The sequence below is a fragment of the Marmota flaviventris genome, chromosome 11, assembly GCF_047511675.1.
Source record: "Marmota flaviventris isolate mMarFla1 chromosome 11, mMarFla1.hap1, whole genome shotgun sequence".
In the NCBI taxonomy this organism is placed as follows: domain Eukaryota; kingdom Metazoa; phylum Chordata; class Mammalia; order Rodentia; family Sciuridae; genus Marmota; species Marmota flaviventris.
In genome coordinates this window covers 623,754-644,886 of record NC_092508.1, presented here as the reverse complement: position 1 = coordinate 644,886, position 21,133 = coordinate 623,754, and the positions used below count along the sequence as shown (strand labels likewise).

Sequence of the window (21,133 nt, the reverse complement as noted above, 5' to 3'; positions counted from 1 at the left end):
GTCCACAAGAGGGTGCACATCCTTGCACAGGCGCCTGCGGCACTCCTCCCACTGTCAGGTCCCCAAGCACAACCAGGTGACAGATGGGACACAGCCTACTGTGCTGTGCAGCAGGGGAAGAGGCTGCCCACACACATTTGAACCCAGACAACGTCCCAGGGCTGACCCTGCAAACCGCAGCTGCCCACGGCTGCCCATAAGCCCTGTCCCCCACGAGCGCTGGCTGACCCGGGCCACCTTCCAGATCAGGGCTCCACGGCTGGGGTCCAAGCACCACCAGCACTGAGCAAGGGGCAGGGCAGAGGCGCCAGGGAAGTGCACGCAGCCTGTGTGGCCACCATGGGCGGCAGCCGTCACACTGCAGGACCCACCTGGGTTCTCCTCTCTGTCTGGGAACTTGATCTGGACATTGTAATCCCGAGTGATCTGCTGGATCCTGGAGCCTTTGGGGCCCATGACAGATCGATGGAACCTTTGGGGGATGGCGCACTCCACCGTCACCTGGGCTTCCTGAGGTGGACACACACACGCGGAGACAGAAGAGCTGGGGTCGGTCCTTGAGCTCCGCTCAGCATGCCCTGCCACCGACACCCGCTCTTCTGAGGTGACCCCATGGCAGGGCAGCAGGGCTCATCCTCCCTCTAAATGGGTCCTGCAGCTTGAGTACACCACAACTGATGCCCCACAGACATGGTCCCTGGGGCACTGCCTCCAGGGTGCACAGGGACAGCTCAAGAGGCGGCTTTAAAAAAGCCTGTGCTCCGGGTGGCTGCTCCAGGGACTCGCCCTGGTGCCCTCTTCCCCTCAGAGGCCGCCCTCACGTGGCCCTTGACAATTACATAGCAGGCGTGCTGGGTGGCAGGCAGACCTTCCTGCATGCCCGGCCCTGGCTGCACCTGCACCTCCCATCTGCTTCCCAGTGGCAGGCAGGGAAGTGGGGGGCGGGCGGAGCGCCAGCCCACAGCCTCTGGGGCCTTACCAAGTCCTCGATGATCTCCTGAATGCGCTTCTTGGCTGCCTCCACACAGTCCTTGGCACCTTTGAGGGTGACCTTGTCGCTCTGTGTGCCGGAGCGCGGGAAGCTGACCATCACCCCACCATACTCCTCTGCGATCTCCCGCAGGACCTGGCCTCTTCGGATGACGAAGTGGCGGTGGTGCTTGGGGTCCACCAGCATGGAATCCTCGACCACGTTGTCCTTGATGCAGAGAGGGAGGAAGGGGAGGTGAAGCCCCACCCAGTGGCACCAAGCCCCACACCCAGGCCCGTGCCCTACCAGGTTCTGGATCAGCGCCTCCAGCTCCCGCTGTGCCTCCCGGACAGCGTCCTCCTTTCCTATGATAGTGATCAGGTCTTGGTCCTTGTCCTCCGCGGCTGGGAAGATGATGCGGGCACCCGTGCTGTCACGCACCTTGCGGATTTTGCCGCCCCCCTTGCCAATGAGGAACTTGTGGTACTCTGGCTTGGCTCGGATGTCCACGGTGAAGCTCTTTGTTTGCTGCAGAAACCAACCCCCAGTGTGTGAGCCCCACGGCCACACTGGCCACGGTGCTGGTGAGCAGGAGCATCTCCCCTCAACGGGCACACACACTCAGATGCATGGCCCTCGCGGTCTTCTGCAGAGCCATTGGAAGATGGCAGCCAGGTGCAGACTGGGACCCTGGTCTTCCCACTTAGCAGCAAGGACCGATCTGGACCTGCTGGGTGTGGTACTGTGCAGTGGGAGGTGCTGGCCCCACGCAGGCCCTGGGGTTGGGCGCCTGGGCACAGCAGATGCGCATGTCAGGAGAGTCCACCACAGAACCCTGCTTCCCCATCGCCCCAGGTCCAGGGCCACCTCTCTGCACTCAGGGCTGCTGCGTGGCCTATGCCCAGCTCCACTCAGCCACTATCACCAAGAGCACAGTGAGCGAAGGGCCAGAGACCGTACACAGCAGAACAAGGCCCCATCTGACACCAAGAAACCAGGCTGGGAGGGAGGGGAGTGCTGGGCAGTAGAAGTGGCCAAGTTATTGTCACTCTGGGTGCGTGTCCGAACACATAGCAACGATCCCATGAGAACGCACAGCTACAGCGTACCAATTAAAAACAAAACATGAATCCCAGCAGCTCGGAAGGCTGAGGCAGGAGGATCTCAAGTTCAAAGCCAGCCTCAAGCAAAAGCAAGGCACTAAGCAACTCAGTGAGACCCTGTCTCTATAGAAAACACAAAACAGGGCTGGGGATGTGGCTCAATGATCAAATGCCCTGGAGTTCAACCCCCAGAACCCCTCTCCCCAAAACAACAACAACAACAACAAGACACCATGGGGGAAAACTGTTAGAAGAATTTCTTATTCCTTCCTAAAATTCTGGTAAAGGTTAAAACAAACCAAAAACAGGGCCCAGCAAAAACAGTTACTGTGCCCTTCTCAGACCCCAGTGTCTTCAGCAGACTCATGGAGGAGCAGTGGGGTGCACGGCCCTGTGATCAGGACCCAGGGGCCCTCTGGGCCAGAGGCTGGGCCACAGCAGCAAGAACGCAGCAGGGGAGATTGGCCGTCATCCACATACTGTAAGCAGCTGCCACCCTTCAGACAAAGGCCATGCCCAAGAGCCAGGCCACCCAGAGGCAGACCCAGCCCAGCAGCAAGGCAGGACGGCCTCGAAAGCAAGCGTGGACTTCCACAAGCGGACAAACAGGACCCCACCCCGTCCAGTGCAGCAGAGACACAGACGCAGCCCCTTTAAGACTCTTCACGAAACGCACGCACACACGCACGCAGGCACACACACACATTTTTATTTTATCTTTTTGCAGTTGTGGGACTTGAACCCAGTGGCTCCTGTGGAGCTCCCTGTCCCCCCCTCTAATCTCTGTGGCACTGGGGATGAACCCAGAGCACTCACCACTGAGCCACACCCCCAGCACTTTTCACTTTGGGACAAGGAACCACCGAGTTGCTCAGGCTGGCCTGGAGCCTGCTGTCCTGCTGGGTGCCGGGATTACAGCGTGGCCACTGCGCCAGGCTCAGCCCTCAGCAAGGGCTGGCTGTGGAGCTGCTTCCCGACGGGCCATGGAGAAAGGGTGCTGGGCTCCCGAGGGAGGGGGCGCGCGTGGGCTCACCTTCTCCTCCGCCAGGTGCAGGAGCTGCTTCCTGGCCTTCTCCACATCAGAAGAGGGGCCCCTGATGACGACCGTGTCGCTCCCGGAGCCCTCCACAGGGAAGTGGATGTGCACGCCCCCGCACTCCTCCATGATGGCGCGGATCAGGCGGCCCTTGGTGCCGATGAGCGAGTTGTGCAGCTTGGCAGGGATGGAGACCTCCACCTCGGCGATATTGGCCTGCAGCGGGCAGACAGCAGGCCTCACCGCAGTGTGGAGGGAGGACGGGGCCGGCCTGGGGGACAGCAGGCCTCACCGCAGTGTGGAGGGAGGACGGGGCTGGCCTGGGGGACAGCAGGCCTCACCGCAGTGTGGAGGGAGGACGGGGCTGGCCTGGGGGACAGCAGGCCTCACTGCAGTGTGGAGGGAGGACGGGGCCTGGGGGACAGCAGGCCTCACCGCAGTGTGGAGGGAGGACGGGGCCGGCCTGGGAGAGGCTGCACAAGGACAGGCCCACACCCGAGCACTGGCAGTGCAGCAGCAGGACACACTCAGCGCCATGTGACGTGAACTGCATCCCACGTGCCGAGGGATGAGGAACAAGCATGGAGCAACAGAGTTGGAGCGACCCCTGCCTGCCTACCATCTCCACCAGGAAGCAGACATGGGAGCTGCATGACCGTCCCCACTTGCTATGGCCCAGTGAGGGCAGCAGAGAGAACCCGAGGCCCTGTGGCCACCCACACACTGACCCCGAGGACACCAGAGCAGGGAAAGGTCCTGGGAGAAACAGGCAACGGCCCACAGCTCAGGACCGAGCCACCCCTGCCCTTGGCTTCCTGGGCCAGGTGCAGCTCTAGGAAGCAGGATGGGGATGGACCAATCTCGCCTCTGATCTGGTCCAACAAGACTGAAGAACGAGTCCCCAAAGGTGCAGACTGTCCGAAAGACTTACAGCTCAAAATACTTAGAGGAATACAAAATACCCAGCAAGACACACCAGCTTTCAAAGGAACAGGCAAAAAGAACCCATGACAAAGAGAACAGAAAACCACCCAGAAACAGAGATGACGGGACCAGCAGGCCACGGACACCAGGCAGGTGTCCTGCACTGTCTGTGGTTTGCAGCCTGAAAAAAGACTGCCTGAGCTGGGCACTGAGGACACAGAAGACGTTAAGACTCAGACTCAGCTTCTGGAGTCAGACCCACTGATGTCCAGAGGGACACTCGCCAGCTGGGATCCTGGAGGACAGGCTTGCCACCCAGGCAGACTGCATGCGCCACACAGGGAGCAGATGTGAGCCAGCCGGCAGCCTGACAGGAACCAGGCCCAGAAGCCCACTCCCAACACGGCACTTTGCAAAAATGCGGGAAAGACTAGGCACCGGACACACTCTGGGGACACCAAGGGTCAGTGTTCACACTAGAGGGAACAGAAGGCACAAGCGACCGGGAGCTGCAGGAACAGCGTCCACTGGGGAAGCACACATCACCTACGTCTCCTAAAAACAATCGGTCAAACCAAAAGGTCAATGATCCACAGTGGGGGGGTCTCGTGACCATACAGGCAGGGGCAGAGGCCCACTGTGTCACAGAGGGCACACACTGAGGACCCCGGGTTGGATCTCCAGAGCCACCTTGAATGTGCCAAGGCAGCGGGGAAGAGAGAATCCTAAAAGAAAAGGAACTGGTGAGGCATGGGGACAGGACGAGGAAGCTGCAGGCACACGGCTGGGGGAGCAGTAGGCGGGGCCACACCCCACAGCTGCCTCTGCCTGTGGTGTCTCTGCGGGGTCCCCTGCGTTGGTTCTCTCATGGTGGACCCGTTCTATTCGCAGATGGACAAGATGGATGGGAACTGGGAACCTGTGCACAGAAGGCTGAAGGAGAGACAGGAAGGCAGGGTGCCGTGGAGAGCAGGGGCAGAGCACTTCAGAGCCAGCCACACAGGAGACACCTCGCAGTGACAGGTCGGGGGCCAAGGCCCCGAGGGTCTGAGAAGGTTAAGGGAGTGGGCAGGGCCACAGCCACACAACACTGACCCCAAACACACTAGGCATGATGGACTCCACAACACCTGGGCTTTACTGCATCTAGAAAGGCAGTCTAATGTTCTGGTCAAGCATATGGAGGACGCCATGTGCAAGACGTGGCACTGGATCAGACTGACCAGACAAACCACAGCTCAGAGATTCCCCTGACGATGCAAGTTGTGGACAGCAGACGTGCAGGCACCGTCACAGGAGGGACGAGCAGGCCCTGCTGTCTGGTTCTCAATGAGGGGGCGGAGGCAGAAAGCAGAAAAAGGCAGAGCAGAGGACCAGGAAGCTGTGTGCTAGTGACCTGGCCAGCACGCGTGAAAGAACCCATCAAGACCAGAACAAGGGGGCTGGGGATGTGGCTCAAGCGGTAGCGCGCTCGCCTGGGTTCGATCCTCAGCACCACATACAAAGATGTTGTGTCCGCCGAGAACTAAAAAATAAATATTAAAAAATTCTCTCTCTCTCTCTCCCACTCTTTCTTTTGGAAAAAAAAAAAAGACCAGAACAGGGAGGGGAGGGGCTGCTACGGTGGACACCACCACAACGGCAAGAGGAGACACTCCACCACGGGGGGACGCCGAGCCACCCTGCAGACCGCAGAGGCTCTACCATTAAGGGGGACCATGAGCCACCCTGCAGACCACAGAGCCTGCACACCTGCCCACTGCAGCTGTAGGCCGGCCCTGGCCATGCCTGGGTGGCAGCTACCTTCCCTGGTTTGAAGTGGTGCTGGTTTCCTGGGAGTGCACGTCAGAACAGACAAACTCGACACTGTGAGTGATCGTACACTGCTTTTTTTAAAGAAGCTGAAGAAAACACGGTATGCCTGCTCAGATGACGCTTTTCACAGGCTCAAGAGGACCAGGGCTTGGGTCCAAGGTCACTGCTATGGGGCTAAGTGATGAGCACCCAACAGACAAGAGGCAGAACTGCTGACCACTCGCCCAGCAATGCCTGGTTTTAGAGCTGCAGTGGCCACCAGGCCTGACCACCCTGCGTGTGGCCCACCGGGAGCCCCCGTTACCAGGTCTTTCTGGATGGACAGGATCCGGCTCCGGGCAGCCTCACAGTTGGCTCTCTTGCCTGTGATGATGATGGTCTCGGAATTGCTGTTCTCCGCGGGAAGGTCGATCTTGGTGTTGCTTTCCTCGCGGATCTAGGAGAGGGAGGCGAAGCTGAGAGACTGCAGGCCTCCCAGACAGGGGCACTACACACTTTGCCTGGAGGGGAGGCCCGTCTCCGCCTTCCCACAGCAGTCACCTTCTTGATGTTTGCACCACCTTTCCCAATGATGTTCTTGTGAAACTGTTTGAAGATTGGAACAGAAATCGAATAGCTATTCTCCACCTGCAACACAGGACACGGCAGTGACACCGCGGTCAGACATGCGCCCGGAGCCTGCTCTCCTCCCAGCCTAGCTGAGCATCAGAATCTGTCCTCACAACCACCTGGCATGTCACAGCCAACTGGTCTGAAGTCCCTGTCTACAGCAGCCTGCAGTTGGTCAACTAGCACCCACCAGGTCTGTCCAGGGGCCCTAACCATCATACTGGCTGGGGGAGTGTGTTACCTGCCAGGTTAGGAGCTGGGTGAGGAAGCTGCTTGGACCCCACAACAGGGCAGCACACAGCCCCCAGTGCTCCTGGGGACCAGCAGCCAGGTAGCAGTGCACAGTACCCTTCAGACCCCCTCACGATCACCTCCCAGGGCTGGAGCCGTGGATAGCGCCAGGCCATGGCTTTCCCATCAGTCCCTCCTCCATACTCCCCAAGCGCTCTCCCACTTCAACTCCACATAAGATGTTCTCAAAGTTACTGGTGGTCTGAGCATGAAGGCATTAAGGAGGTGCCACCTCACTGTCCAGGTCCCTAAGAGAGCAGACCCTTCCCCACACAGAGCACTTAGGGGCAGAGTCGGGAGTCTGAGGGGCAGGCGCCCTAGGCCATGTCCAGCCCTGCCTCACGGGGAGGCCTCTAGAAGGCCTACCAGGTCGGCCACCATCTTCTGCATGTACTTGGTGCATTTTTCCACCTCGTTCTTGGGCCCTCTGAGTTGGACAATGTCGCTTTTCTGTGCTGGGTCTGGGAAGTTGATGATAACCTGGAACAACCAACCGGGAGACTGAGCGGGTTCAGAGGTCCTGAGCATTCCTTAGGTGCAGGAGAGCACTCCCGGAGAGCTGGGGTGCAGCTCAGGGGCAGAGCGCTTGCCCAAGCATGTGAGCCCCCAGGTAATCCCCAGCACCACAGGGGGGGGGGGGGGGGGAGGAAAGCCTCTGGGGAACTTTTACCTCTGGGAATTTGTCACGAATTTCACGGATGCGTTCACCTTTCTGCCCAATGATTGTGCGATGAAATCTCTGCTCAATGATTAGATCCTTGGTACGCTCATTTTCCTAAAAACAAAGCACGGATGAAGCCCCTGGTGACACGAGAGCTGCCTGTGAGTGTGGACACAGGATCCTGGGCTCTGCTGCATAGCCCATCTGTCGCCCAGCAGCGGGCGAGGGGCACCCCGGAGCAGCAGCTGTGAGACTGCCCGCTGCAGGACGCCTCATCTCTCCAATCATGTCACACTCTGAGTCACCTGGCAGTGTCACTTTCTTGAGGGTACAATTACTGAGGTAGGGGCAAGGCCCTGCAGTGGGTCACCGGCACCTGCTTCTACAAGGCAGAGGGGAGTTGGCACCGCATGCCTGGGGGCAATCCCTTCCCAACACAGGGCAGCTCAGGGGGAGACTGAGAAGGGTGCCTGACACATCCTACCCAGACCAAGGAACCAACCGCAGGGCTCCAGCCTCCTGGAAACACCAGAGGGAGCCAGCAGGGCACCAGTGGAGATGAAGTCCAGGCAGGGGCAGGGCCAGACTGGCACCTGATGACAGAACTCAGTGGTCCAGAGACAGAGCTCGGAACTACTGGAGGGCGGCAGGGGGCGGGCTACACCTGGATGGCACCTGAGGACACTAGAAATCACTGCCAATAAAACAGAAGCCTTCCAAAGTGAGGCTCTGCACGTGGGTCTCGGGCGAGTTCATTTACCCACATGGGGTAAATGACTGCAGTGTTTGGCTTTCTGGCCTCTTGGAGGGCCCAGGACTTCCATGTGCAGCTGAGTTGAGGACTGCTGCTGTGTGGCTGTGTGCACTGGGCTCATGGAGGCCAGAGTGCTCTGTGGGAGAGTCCAGCACTTCTGCCTGTGGGCGGAAACCCTCTGGGCAGACACCCTGAGTGAGAGCCACCTGGGGTCCTGGGGTGCGCCTGTGCTTCTCCAGCACAGCTGGGGCTGAGGGAGACATGCTAGTAATTTTGGCAGCACGAAAGCACCCAACATAGGATGGGGCAACTCCCACCCAGGACCACACACCCTAGCAATGCCCCACCCACCCACCCCGAGGCAGCCAGACACAGGCCTGTGCTTTCCTGGGGACTCACCATGCGAGAGGCCAGCTCCAACAGCTCCCGCTTGGCCTGCTGCACGCCCTGAGGGTCCCCCTCGATGCGGATTAGGTTGCTCTTCTCGCTGTCAGGAGGGATGCGCACAGACACCTTGTACTGGTCTTTGATTCTGTTGACTTGGGACACAAAAGAAGATGGGGCAGCGTGGATACAGAAGCTCTGAGGTCTACAGACACCAGACAGCGAGGAGGGACAGGGCCAAGCCTCAATAACCTCAGCAGTTATTCCCACTAACCCAAAATGACCACCAGCCCCCAACACGAGAGCATCCGCCATCTGCACTGGGAGCTGTCGTGACCTCTGCTGGACTGCAAGGTCCCCAGTGCGGGCCAGCTCCCAGCATCACCCACAGGCTGGCACTGCCCTGAGGCTTCACATGTGCCAGGACCATGGAGCTGGAGGTTTGCTGGTCTGGGGTATGGCTGGGGCTTTAGAGTATTTACAAGATCCCAGGAGGTAATAAAGTGCAAATTTGCAACTGATGGTTCAAGTAAAAAATCACATGCGTTAGCTCAAGACAGAAACGCTCGCCGACTGACCACAGCGGTGGGACCCCACCCCATTCAGACTGCGCATCAGCTTAGACCCCACTGAGTGCTTTGCTGTCCTCACAAAACAACTGGGATGGCCACTCTCCTGCTGCCACCAACTCTGGACAGAAACATGGTGTTCACTGGAGATGCAGGTCCCCAACCCTGGGGGAGCCAAACCACCAAGCAACAAGGCAGGCACTGCCCACCCACCGTGCAGTGAAGAGAAGCCGAGCTCCTGGGAGACCAGAAGGCTCTGGATGGATGTCCCATGCTGTGCAATTGTGAGAGGGACAGGAATGAAGAACTGGCTCTTTTGGGGGAGGGGGAGGGTGTGGGTCAAGAGCAGCAGGACAGAGAAGTGGGCAGCAGATTTTAGATTATGGAAAAATAAAAAGTGAGGGTCTGGAATTGGATCACAAGACAGAACGGATGCAATTCTTTGACCATGCTGTGCTCAGAGCTTCTGCAATTCCCAGGTGGCACAAACCAGAAACGTCGTCAGAGCTGAACCTCCCTGGAGTTCTTAACCAAACCCGAGCAGACCTCAGAACTGAGGTTGTGCTGAGCGCAGGACAAGCGGTGTGGACAGGTGAACACCACCCGAGGACCCTTTGCACCTGACTGCCGTCCCCATCACAGACACGGCCCAGAACACAGAGAGGATGCCGAGTTCCAAGCCCCAGTGTGGCAGGCAGGCTTCCAGCTGTTCGCCATGCAGAAAGGCTGTATGATGTCAGTCACAAGCAGGCCCAGGAAGGACCCTCTGCCAACTAGGAAGGGTGTGTGTGCACCCCACATTCCACACTCAAGGTGAAGCCTGGGGCCCAGAGCCACTCCCAGACAGGTGCAGTGACCCAAGCACAGGACAAGGCTTGCACAGGCCATCCTGGATTGTAGCCAAGTGCTCAAGTCACTGCATTTTTGTGCTGTCCCTATTGTATGACCCAGATGTTTCTCCATGTTGACAATGGGCGGACAGTGACGGAGGGCTCACCTGTGGCCTCCCCAAGGTGGTAGATATGGGTAGGAAGTCTGGGAAATGAGTTGGCCAGGACAACAGCACTCGCCAGAAAGGCCAAACCCAGCAAGCCCGCTGTCAAGGGAGTGTGCCACCCCCAGCCCACTCACTGTTGGCCCCGCTCTTCCCGATGAGGTGCCTGTGGAACCTGTGGTCAATGCTAATCTCCACATAGTCCATCCGGTTGACCTGTGGGAGGAGCACAGGGCAGAGAGGAACACTTTTGGTCCCTGGGATTTGCTGGTTATTTGAAAGTCCTTTCTTCAAAATGCAGGTTTCTTCCCTGGGGACTCAAGCTTCTCACTGTTTCAGGACTGTTCCTCACTAGAGAGGCAATCCCCAGGAGATGTGCTTCGCCCAGCCCACCCACAGGGCCCCGGCTCCCTAGCACAGGCTGCTCCGGGGGTGCTCACCAGGTCCTTGACCATGCTTTCGATCTGCTCCTGGGCCACACTCACGTCCTCGGTGGGGCCTTCCAGGGTGATCCTGTCCTCACCTTCAGTGAACTCAATGTGCACCTACCAAACCCAAGTGAGGAGAGGGACCGTGCAGCTGCAGTGACTTCAGCCCATGCCACCGCTGTTCCCAGAGGGCCAGAGGGCACTCTTGTGGGGGCAGCAGATGACCCCAAGCTGCTTCACAAAAATACAGGTGACGGACAGTCATATCCACCCCCACTACAGAGAGCAGAGGGATGGGGTGGGGGACTATCCTAGCACAAACACCACAGTCTGGTAAGCTTTCCTCTCTCCTTTCCTATATGCGGTGCTGGCCCAGAACCACCGACTTAAGCACAGGAACACCACTGGCACTCCACCCCGTGGGCACTTCTGGAGGGCCAGCTCCACCTCAGTTGTACGGGGCGAAGCTTTGCAGCAAGAACAGCTGCCCAGTTGGTGGGGCGGCTTGCTCCCTCCTGACAGTGCACCCACCAGCACTGGATGAACCAAGAGTCCACAGCCAGGAAAGGCGAAACCAGGACCCAGCATGCAGGACGCCAACTCAACAGAGCAGGCGTGAGGGGCCACAGCAGCCCTGTGCTGCTTCCTTCCAGCTTCCCGGGGGCTCTGGTCTCCCCTTTGGTTGCAGGTTAAATTTATTTATTTGGGTTGGGGTTGTGGCTCAGTGGTAGAGCGCTTGCCTAACATGTGTGAGGCCCTGGGTTCGATCCTCAGCACCACATAAAAGTAAATAAGTAAAATAAAGATATTAAAAAAAAATAAACTTAAAAAACCTGGGGCCTTGCACTAGCATGGCAGGCAAGTGCTCTGCCACTGAGAAGCACCCCCAGCCTGTCTCCCCTCTGGCAAAGGACAGCACTGTAGAGGGTGAAAAGGCCCATGAAATTAATCCGTAAGAGTCTGTCTGAAGTGTCACGCTTCCAACTATTAATGAGGCTATACAGCACAATTATTAACTGGCATGCTTCTGAAGACACTTGTCAAACCCAGCAACACTCTGTCCCTGGTTACAAACAGCGGATTTATTCTGCAATCCCACAGCTAGCCTCAAAAGCTGGCTGTGCCCAGTAGGACGAATGAGCTGGAGCATGTGCCCGCCTTCAAAGGCACCCACAGGACAAACGGCAACAAGGTGTGTCAGACAAACCTGACGGGGGATAAGGGCCCCTCACCTTGGGCATCTGCTGTGTTATCTTGGCCAGGTTCTGCCCTTTCTTGCCGATGATGAACCGGTGAAGCCAGGAGGGGGCGGACACTGAGGAGACCGTGAAGCTGTTGGCCTGGGGAGACAGGGGAGCAGACTCGCAGGTTTGTGGAGCTCGAGGTCAGGCTACAAAAGAACCAGACTGTGCCTTTGGGGCTTGTGGGCGTGTGCTCCCCAGCTGGGCACACCCCTCCGGCAGCTACCTTGGCGTAGACCTCAGTCAGCGCCTGGCCCAGCTTCTCGGGCTCCCCTCGCAGGATCACCGTCTCAGAGGCGCTGTCTGAGGGTGGGATCTCCACAGAAACCCCAGTTCTCTCCAGGATCTCCTGTAGGGAGTTGCCTTTGGGCCCGATGACATACTTGTGCTGAGACTTCTTCACCTCCACTGCGATGGTCGTGGTCTTCTTTTTCTAAGTGGGAGGCCACAGCAGTAGTCAGAGGGAAAGGTGCAGAAGCAGGCGGTGGACAGGCCTCCACGGCCAGCAGCAGAGGGCCCTGACTACCAGTGCCAATATCTATCAAGTGGGGACCATGAGGGGCCCTCCCCAGAAACTCACTTTCCAAAAACAGGACTTCCCTGAGCCAGGTCACCCCTGGACGGTAACACTAGGACCTGGAAGACTTAAGAACTCCAAGTCCTTTCCCAAAACCAGGGAGCGAGTCTCAGGCCTCAAAGTTGGTCAATCTGAGTTACAGTTTCATCAAAGACACGAACAGATCTGAGTCTTATGTGCCACCGTAGGAGGTGACCTATCAGTATGGACAGGACTGCAAGGACAACCACCCTGCAGCGGGCCAGCAGTGTGTGTGTGGGGTGGGCAACAAGCCCTAACCAGGCCACAGGGGTACTGAGCTTTGTGTCCAAAGAGAACAGAACATGGGTCAGATGAAGCCCTGGCTAAACCTCCACCCTTGGACCCCACCGTCCGTCCTGCCCGTGGGCTCCACCTCTGCACACCTTCTCCTCGTAAATCTTCTTGATGCGAGCCACAGCCTGTGCCAGCTGCTCCTTCTCTCCAGTGAAGACGATTTCTGTCCGGCTGACACTGGGAGGGGGGATGTTGATGCGCGTCCCTGTTTCCTGCATGATCTCACCCACGAGTCTATTGTAGGGCCCAGCAATGAAGGGGTGGAAGGCCTTCTCCACCTCCAGCCTCTCCACGGCACGCTTGTCCTGGAAAGCACAGGTATACTGGTGAGGACACCTGAGAACAGCGCCACTGGTTCACACAGGAGTGGCTGCCCACGAGCAGCCAGGGTGGCCTTGGGCAGGTGGGCAGGGAGGCCTCACCTGCTCGGCAGAGATGAGCAGGACCTCATGGCGAGCCTTCTCAATGCCCTCTTTGGTGCCAGTGATCTTGATCTGGTTGCTGGGGTCATCTGGGCGTGGGATCTGGATTTTGGTTGCGGTTTTTAGCTCCAAGTCTTGCAATTTCTCTCCATTTTTGCCGATCACAAAACGATGGTGCTCTTTAGGAATGGCAACAGTTGCTGAGGCCTATAGCAGATAGCAAACCAAAGAAAACAAGAATGCTTGCAGTTCTGTGAACAAGGTACTCTCTGGTTGGAATGCCCACCAAACCCTCCCCAGATGGGAGAATGGCATGAGGCCAGGCCAGTAGGCAGGAGCCCACAACAAAGGCAGGGCAGGAATAGGCCCATGGCCGCAGACCGGGAAGCTGGCCCAGCACTGCTTTATCAACTTCTGGACTCTGGAATCAGCAGCCTAACTTAGATAAACAATGAAGGTTTAAAGGCTGCAATACACTGGTAGAGAGCTGTCTGGCACGCACAAGGCCTGGGGCTCCATACCCAGCACAACCAAGAGAAAAAGAACACCCAGATGCAAACACAAGAAAAGGTAGAACGTGTGTGTTATAAGTTAGGAAACAGGGCTGGGCAGGTAGCTCAGTGGTGAAGCGCTTGCCCAGCATGTCCAAGGTCTTGGGTTTGATCCCTGGCACCACAAATCAAATAAAAAAGGTTGGTACTGATTTAAACATAAACACATAAACAGGAAATCACCCCTTAAGAGATCTAAAAGAATGTTCCCATCATAAAGATGTCAATCCTTGTGTAAGACTGACTTTTAAGAACTACTGCAGTTGAAGGCAGAGTAGACTAGAACGCTTACAGGGTAACACAAGCCAGAGCAGGACACACAAGAAAGCCCTAGGAGGGGCAGCTCAGGGTAGGGTGGTGACAGTGGTGTAGACATGCCACGGCCAGGAGAACCTCGGCACAGACACAGACTAAGGGCCAGGACTGGAAACCCAGAGGCAGAGCTGGACTCTGTGCGCTCAGGACATGGCAGGAGTAGTCCTCCAGGCCCTGGGGAGGACGGTCCTCTAAGACTGGTGCTGATGCAGGGATAGCCCATGGCAAGAGGTGACCCAACCAACCCTTCACCCCATCTGAGATGCATCCCAGAAAGACCCAGAAGTAAAATGCAAGAACGTCCTTACGCAGGCCTGAAGAATACACGGAAATCTTTCTTATGACTTGTAAACAAAATAAACTTTCCTAACAATGACTCAAAATAATACACATAATAGATGTGACTACATAAGAATAAAATATTCACTTAGCAAAACTTACTAGGATCAACTGAATGACAGTCTGAAAAAATTATTTGTAATTTTCATCAATGACTAAGATTTTTTTGTGGGAGTGGGGACTAGGCGTGGGGCCTTGCACCCACTAGGCAAGAACTTTACCACTGAGCAATAACCCAGCCCTTTTTATTTTGTTTTGAGACAGGGCCTCACTGCACTGCTGAGGTTGGCATTGAACATGCAATCCTCCTGACTCAGCCTTCTGAGTAGCTGGCTTCATAGGCATGCATCACCTTGCTCTGCTCAGATATATATAGTAGATCCTGAAGATTGAGTGCAATGAACAACTTCATACAAAAAAGGCTAAAGGACAAACATTTCTCTGGCATATGCATGTAACTCTACCCGCCCAGGAGGCCAAGGCAGGAGCAACTTAGTGAGACCCTGACTCAAAAATAAAAAAAAATTAAAAAAATTTTTTTTTAGATGTTGATGGACCTTTATTTTATTCATTTATTTATATGTGATGCTGAGAATCAAACCCAGTGCCTCACACATGCTAGGTAAGCGCTCTACCACTACAATCCCAGCCCCTGTCTCAAAATTAAAATAAAATAAGACATGGCTCTGTGATTAAGCACTCCTGGGTTCAATCCCTAGTACCCTCTCCCTCCAAAAGAGGCTAAAGAACAGACATTGGACAGAAAAAAAAAAAAATTGCAATTGAAAAGCATGCTCGACGACCTCTCAGACTGGCACAACCCAGGTCCTGGGGCCCAGGCCTTCTCTGCTTGCTGATGGGCATGTGCACACTCCCTCTGAGGGGAGGAGCTGGCTGGCTGGCCATCCTCCTGCAGGACCCCATCCCAGGATTCACTGGGACCAAGCAGGAAGTGGCCCAGGAACAGAGCCTGGAGAAACCACTAAAGCCAGCAGCGTGCAGGTACCTCTCACTGAAATGCAAAGAGGAGCAAGCCACAGAGGAGGCAGGAACGGCCAACTGGAGAGGGTGGGGACGGGGGTTAGAGCCCCAGAGCCCTGACTGGCAGGCCCTGCACTGCAGCCAGAGCCTTGCCCCTGCTGAAGAGGCTCTGCCCCGAGCCACACCCCAGCCCTCTGTGAAGATTTTATTTCAGATGGGGGTCTCACTAAGTTGCTGAGGCTGATCTTGAATTTACAATTCTCCTGCCTCAGCCTCCAGTGTAGCTGGTATTACAGGTGTGTGCACCACTGCACCCAGCTTGAAATAATATTTAAAAAGTGAAAATAAACAGAAACAAATGCACCTAACTATATAGGAAAACCCAGAAAAAAGAATTACTGCGATTTAAAGACCATACCATTTCCCCTTCACTAGAGATGGTTCGCACTCCTGACCTTCCTCTCTCATGAGTCCCTCTTCTTAGCTCTGCTCCTGCTGCATCTGGACTGGCGTCTCCAACTGCATGTCCCACCCAACAGGCTCAAGGACAAACAGCTGACTCCAGGTCTGGGAAGGAAACTCCAAAATCAGCCCAAGATGCCCTTCTGCTGAAAGCGTCGGAGCCCAGAGTGCTGAGGGAATGCAGCCTGCTGGGTGAGGCACTTCCAGCCGGCCCCTCCTGCCTGATCACCACTGGAGAGGCGAGCAGGGGAGAGGCACCCAGTGCCTACCAGGCACTTCCTGCCCAGCGTTGCAAAGCATAGTCCCTCCTCTCCAGAGGGCCACCCAGTGGACGGGCAGATGCAGAAAAGAAAACAAGGCAGGGACCACCCATGGTGGCAGCACCACTCATGTGGCAGCTGTGGCACAGTGGTGGGCACACCTGGGATCACAGGGACTCCAAAGGCTGAGGCAGGAGGGTGGCAACCAAGTGAGAGCCTGCCTTATGCTAAAGCGCAGCAAGAGCTGGGCATGTGGCTCCGTGATGGAGCACCCTGGGCTCGATCCCCAGTACCAGGAAAAACGAGACAACTAGGCAGCCAGAGACCAACGGGGAGACTCAGGGACCACGCAGGGCATACAGACCACCTCAGGCCTCACACCAGCCCCAGCCAATTGTGAGGGGCAGCAGCACAAAGCCCTTTCCACACATCAGTGGCACTGAAGAGGGGTGAGGTGTACCACTGAGGCTAAGACTCGTGACACCGAGCTCCAATGCTGGCTGGTGTAGACTGTGACTGAGACTGACGTGAAAACGAAGGCTGGAGGAGAGGAGAGAGCGAGAGGCAAGGCACAGACCGGGTCGGTCGTGAGTGTGCCAGGACCTCCGTCAACCTTGCTAAGGCAGCTCGTGGCACAGTGACTGTGGCTCAGCATCTGCCTGGCAAGCAAGAGGGCCTGGGTTCCATCCCCAGCCCCTCAAAAGAAGTTATATACACACAGTAGACTATTTGCAGGTAAAATAATGTGTATGAGGTTCACTTTGAAATGACCAAGGGGCTGGAGTATGGCTCAGTGGTTGGGTACTTTTTAGCATTCATGAGGCCCTGGGTTCCAGCCCCAGCATGGCTAAATCAAGCAAGCAAGCAAACAGCAAGGGTGTGGACCAGGAAAAGTGCTTCTGCACGGCCCATACACGATGGTTCCCCATGGGGTGTTCCGCCGCAAAGCAAATGCGCAAATGTCTGTGACAAGCAGACGGCAATGGACACTTCAGAGTCTCTCTGCATCTCTCTGCACAATGCTCAACTACTAGAGTATTTCCACCTCTGTGACCTTGACCTGTGTAACTCCATGAGGCCACTGGGAGTCTGAGACTATCTCTGGGACCCGCGTGGCTGAGCCTGTGGCAGCAGAGGGCCACACACCCCTACAAACTATGGCATCCCCGAGCCAGCTCCCACAGCGGAGGCAGGAGGAGCCCAGTTCTGAACCAACCATCCAGCGTGGAAGCTGTCGTGTAAAGACCCTGCCTCAGGGAAGCTCTCCACCTTGATCTTGAGGAAAGTGTACCATAGATTTACTTAGTCCACTGGTTCCCAAATAAATTCAGTACGATTGCTGGACAGCCAGGAACAGGAATGGGTTTAAAACAAGCACGACCTGCGGGCATCCGGGCGGATCGCCAGTTCCAGGCCATCCTGCCAACTCGGCAAGATCCAGTCTCAAGAGGCTCTGGGTTTGATTCCCAATACAACAAACAAGAAAGACAGTATCTGAAATCGGAACTCCCAATCTGGGGCCTGGTAGTGTGTACCAACACAGACATGCTAGCTGATTCTCAGGCGAAGTCGGAGATGGCAGCTCTACACCATCTAGCAAGCCTAGGTTTTTTTCCCACAGTATCTCAAACTCTGGGATAAGCCTTCACATTTTCAGTACATCCACTCAAATGCCTGAATGGTAGGTGTTCCAGTTCTATTGCAATATCAAGAGTTTTAAATGTTGCTATTCTAATTCCAAATGACTGAGTTGCTCCACTGGTAGAAGAATCTGGAGAGGGACTAGGTGCACCAGGAGCTGGGGACACTCACCTGAGTCTGCAATCGAGCGACAATGTCCTTCCGGGCTTTCATGACAGCATCCAGCTTCCCTGAGACCATGATGGAGAGGCCTTGATCTTTGGCCAGAGACAGCTCCAGGTGAGCGCCAGTCCTCTGCATGATCTCAAGGCAGATCTTGGCTTGTTCACCTTCTCCAAACTGGTTCATGTCCTTGTACTTCCTTTCCTCCAGGGGCACGTGGAACACCTGCTCAGGAAAAATCAAAAGCGGAGGGAGGTTAAGATGTCAGAGAAGTGCAACCACGAGGCAGTGGGGACCCCTGATCATTCATGAGCAGCACGGCCCCAGGGCAGCCAGTGGCTCTCAGGGGCTGTGCTCTGGGGCAGAGGACAGCTACACCACTGCACTAAGGACTGAAGACGAGCAACAGGAAGCCTGTGGGGCTGACCATTAGGGAGGCAGCCACATGGGTGGAATGGACAGCAGGACCTTGGGATGGCTGGGCAGAGGAGAGAGCAGGGGGCAGCAGGAGGTGGAGAGAACACGGGTGAAGGGTGCACGTCAAGGGCACTGTCTGGATCCCTGTGGTAAAAGTTGACAAGTTTTAAATTAGGACAGATTCTGCTTAATGACTCAATGGCTTTATGGGGACTGGGACCACAGCAAGTGGCACTCAACAAGATCATTAGCAGGACAACTTGTTGTTGGCAGTGATGGAAAGAAGGGTGGCCAGGTGCTTGTGAGCACAGAGGGAGAATGCCTGTCAAGGCAGGGCGGTCACTCCTCACCATGGGCAGACATGGATTCCTGTGGAAGCTGAGGCCCACCGACAGCTCACAGTCGGGGCACAGAGGGGAGGGTACGTGCAGCTCAGGAGAAGCAAGACTAGCACCTGAAGGCCCTGCTGGTGTGGACAGGTAGGGCAGCTCCAGCAGGTGGGAATGAGAACTAGACAATAGTGGGGGAAATGCATGGGGTACGGCGAGGTGAAGAGGGTGCCTGCCTTCCATGAGACTGCTGTCCCCTGCATGACCAATGACAGGGAGCAGGCAGACCCACCTGAGTGATGACGGAGGCCTTGATGGGCCGGATCTTGGTGCTCCAGGCTCCGGCAGGTTCCTGGGCACTGTCCAAGCATGCTGCCTTCTCAGGAAGTGGGGGGAAGGCATCCTTGTAGGTGGGAGGGTCGCTCTCCTCTTCTGAATTTAAAGTAGCCACTGGACCAGCCATCACAGATTAAAGGAAGAGATGACTTTAGTGAACACACTGGGAGGGTTCCAGTGGACGCCTTCACCGAGATGCCAGCTGCTTGAATGATATCCGCCACCTTCTCATTCCCAGGAGAGGAAAAGGTCCAGCAGTCATCAGCCCCTCTTGGCATGTGAGCCAGACTGGGCCGGAGACTCCCGATCCCTGACACTAAGTCTTCCCACCTCGACTCGGTCCCTTATGAATGGTCAGCATGGTGACTATGAGCCCTACTCCCACACTGGGGCCAGTGAGGCCCTGAAGGCAGAATTTGCCACCGATGTTTGCAGATTCTGACATCATGATGTTGACTGTGACCGGCACAGAGCAAACAGAACAGTGCTGCCCAGCATGGTCTGCAGCAGCCACCTTCGAGGTGGGCTCCAGCTGGCTTTGCACCATGGTACACAGTGCTGAAATCAATTCCAGTGGGAGTAACTATCTCTGATCTCCCCCAACCCAAAGCAGGAACAGCAGGACCTGCAGAAGGCAGTGTCCCTAATCACTGTGGCTCTTGTGGTCTCTGTTCATGTTTCTGTCCCATTAAGCATGATCTCTGTGGAAGCAAGGGCATGGCTATCCTGGGCTCCCCTGAGCTCCCAGAGCAAGGCCCCAGGAAAGTACCCAGTGTACAGGTGTGCAAACACACTCTCTCTCTCTCTCTCACACACACACACACACACACACACAGACACACAGACACACAGCCAGAGGCAAGATCTGTACCCAGGACAAGGCAGTGCTGCCTGGGGCTGGGTTCTGTTGGTGCCACCTGCAGTCGCAATGTGATGCACTAAGTAGAAAGACCTTAGGCCCCAAGCATTCAGAACCAGGGGAGCAGCAGTACCCAGGGTCCCATCCCCTGATGGTCACTAGAAACGGACATTCCAAGTATGGTCAGCAGGACTGAGGCAGGGATTTTAAATTTTAAATAATTTTAAATGCAATAAGTAACAATTCAATTACTGAAAAACTTTAAAAATGTCTTTAACAACTTGGAGTAAAATGATCTGCTCTTTAATAGAAAATTTTCAGAAATTTAATTCAGTTAAAGGGTTTTAATATAATTTAGTATTCAAATCAAAATGTCCTATAGTTATAAATACACACCAAATTTTGAAGGAAAAGAAAAAACATGAAATGTCAGGTTTTTATTTTTCTTCTACATTAAAGAAATGTTGGAATGGATATTTTATAACATATTGTGTTAAAATACATTAAAATCAGTTTCACCCATTCCTTTTCACTTGCCGTGGGTACAAAGCAAGACACAGCTGTTTGGATGACCTCCCCTCCCCAGCCCAGAGTGCCCTGGTAGCTCTGAGGGGTGTGGCAGCCCGTCTCCAGCACAGTGTGCAGCACAGAGCTCTGTGCTTCACTGCCAGGATGCGGCGCCCACAACCGGGACAGCAACTCTGAAAAAAGATCCTGGTGGTTACCAGAGCTCAATTCAATGAATCTGCCAAAGGCTGTCCACGCTTGGCTTCTCCTGTGCCTGGCCAGTTACACATGCACACCGAGCAATGCAAAACAGAGTGCATGGAATGGGTAGGGCAAAGACCCTTCCAGAAAGACGTGGGATGTGGCAAGCTTTGCCAGGAAGTTAGCAAGAGGAGACCCAAAGGAGCTATCACCTTTGATTTGCTGCGGAACCAGTCCACTTCGGTGTTCGGCAAAACTCTCTTGTGTCAAAACTGCAACGGAGCTCATGGTTGATCTCACACCCACACGTGATCCGGGTAAGCCACTACAGTCAGAAAGGGGAGTCAAACAGAGGGAAAGTCAAAGCTGAAACTCAACTGCCTCTGAGACAGTTAACCAAAGTTTTTTTTTTTTTCTTTTTTTTTAGAGAGAGAGAGAAAGACAGAGAATTTTAATATTTATTTTTTAGTTTTCTGCGGACACAACATCTTTGTATGTGGTGCTGAGGATCGAACCCAGGCTGCACACATGCCAGGCAAGCGCGCTACCGCTTGAGCCACATCCCCAGCCCAGTTAACCAAAGTTTTAACTAGGGTTTTATTTTCATTTGCATTAAAACTACAACTTTTGTTTTCTTTGTAATCTCTGATGTGAACTGATCCCCAAACTCTTACCAAGGG

General features: G+C 55.4%; 1 protein-coding gene across 3 annotated transcripts in view; it reads right to left on the bottom strand.

Annotated features, from left to right (window-relative positions):
- Positions 1–21,133, bottom strand: part of Hdlbp (high density lipoprotein binding protein) — a 54,271-nt gene that overhangs the window by 6,882 nt on the left and 26,256 nt on the right. For all 3 annotated transcript variants that reach the window (XM_027951680.2, XM_027951679.2, XM_027951681.3), the window contains exons 3-20: positions 20,666–20,778; positions 18,843–19,000; positions 17,814–18,029; positions 13,094–13,300; positions 12,761–12,976; positions 12,006–12,212; positions 11,771–11,878; positions 10,551–10,655; positions 10,248–10,326; positions 8,563–8,702; positions 7,419–7,523; positions 7,115–7,228; positions 6,389–6,475; positions 6,153–6,284; positions 3,107–3,325; positions 1,277–1,498; positions 980–1,198; positions 372–510 (exon numbers count right to left, since the gene is read on the bottom strand). In XM_027951680.2, coding sequence (XP_027807481.1) covers positions 372–510; positions 980–1,198; positions 1,277–1,498; positions 3,107–3,325; positions 6,153–6,284; positions 6,389–6,475; positions 7,115–7,228; positions 7,419–7,523; positions 8,563–8,702; positions 10,248–10,326; positions 10,551–10,655; positions 11,771–11,878; positions 12,006–12,212; positions 12,761–12,976; positions 13,094–13,300; positions 17,814–18,029; positions 18,843–19,000; positions 20,666–20,741 — 2,749 coding nt within the window. In that variant the 5' untranslated portion in view covers positions 20,742–20,778. The remainder of the gene's footprint in view (positions 1–371; positions 511–979; positions 1,199–1,276; positions 1,499–3,106; positions 3,326–6,152; positions 6,285–6,388; positions 6,476–7,114; positions 7,229–7,418; positions 7,524–8,562; positions 8,703–10,247; positions 10,327–10,550; positions 10,656–11,770; positions 11,879–12,005; positions 12,213–12,760; positions 12,977–13,093; positions 13,301–17,813; positions 18,030–18,842; positions 19,001–20,665; positions 20,779–21,133) is intronic.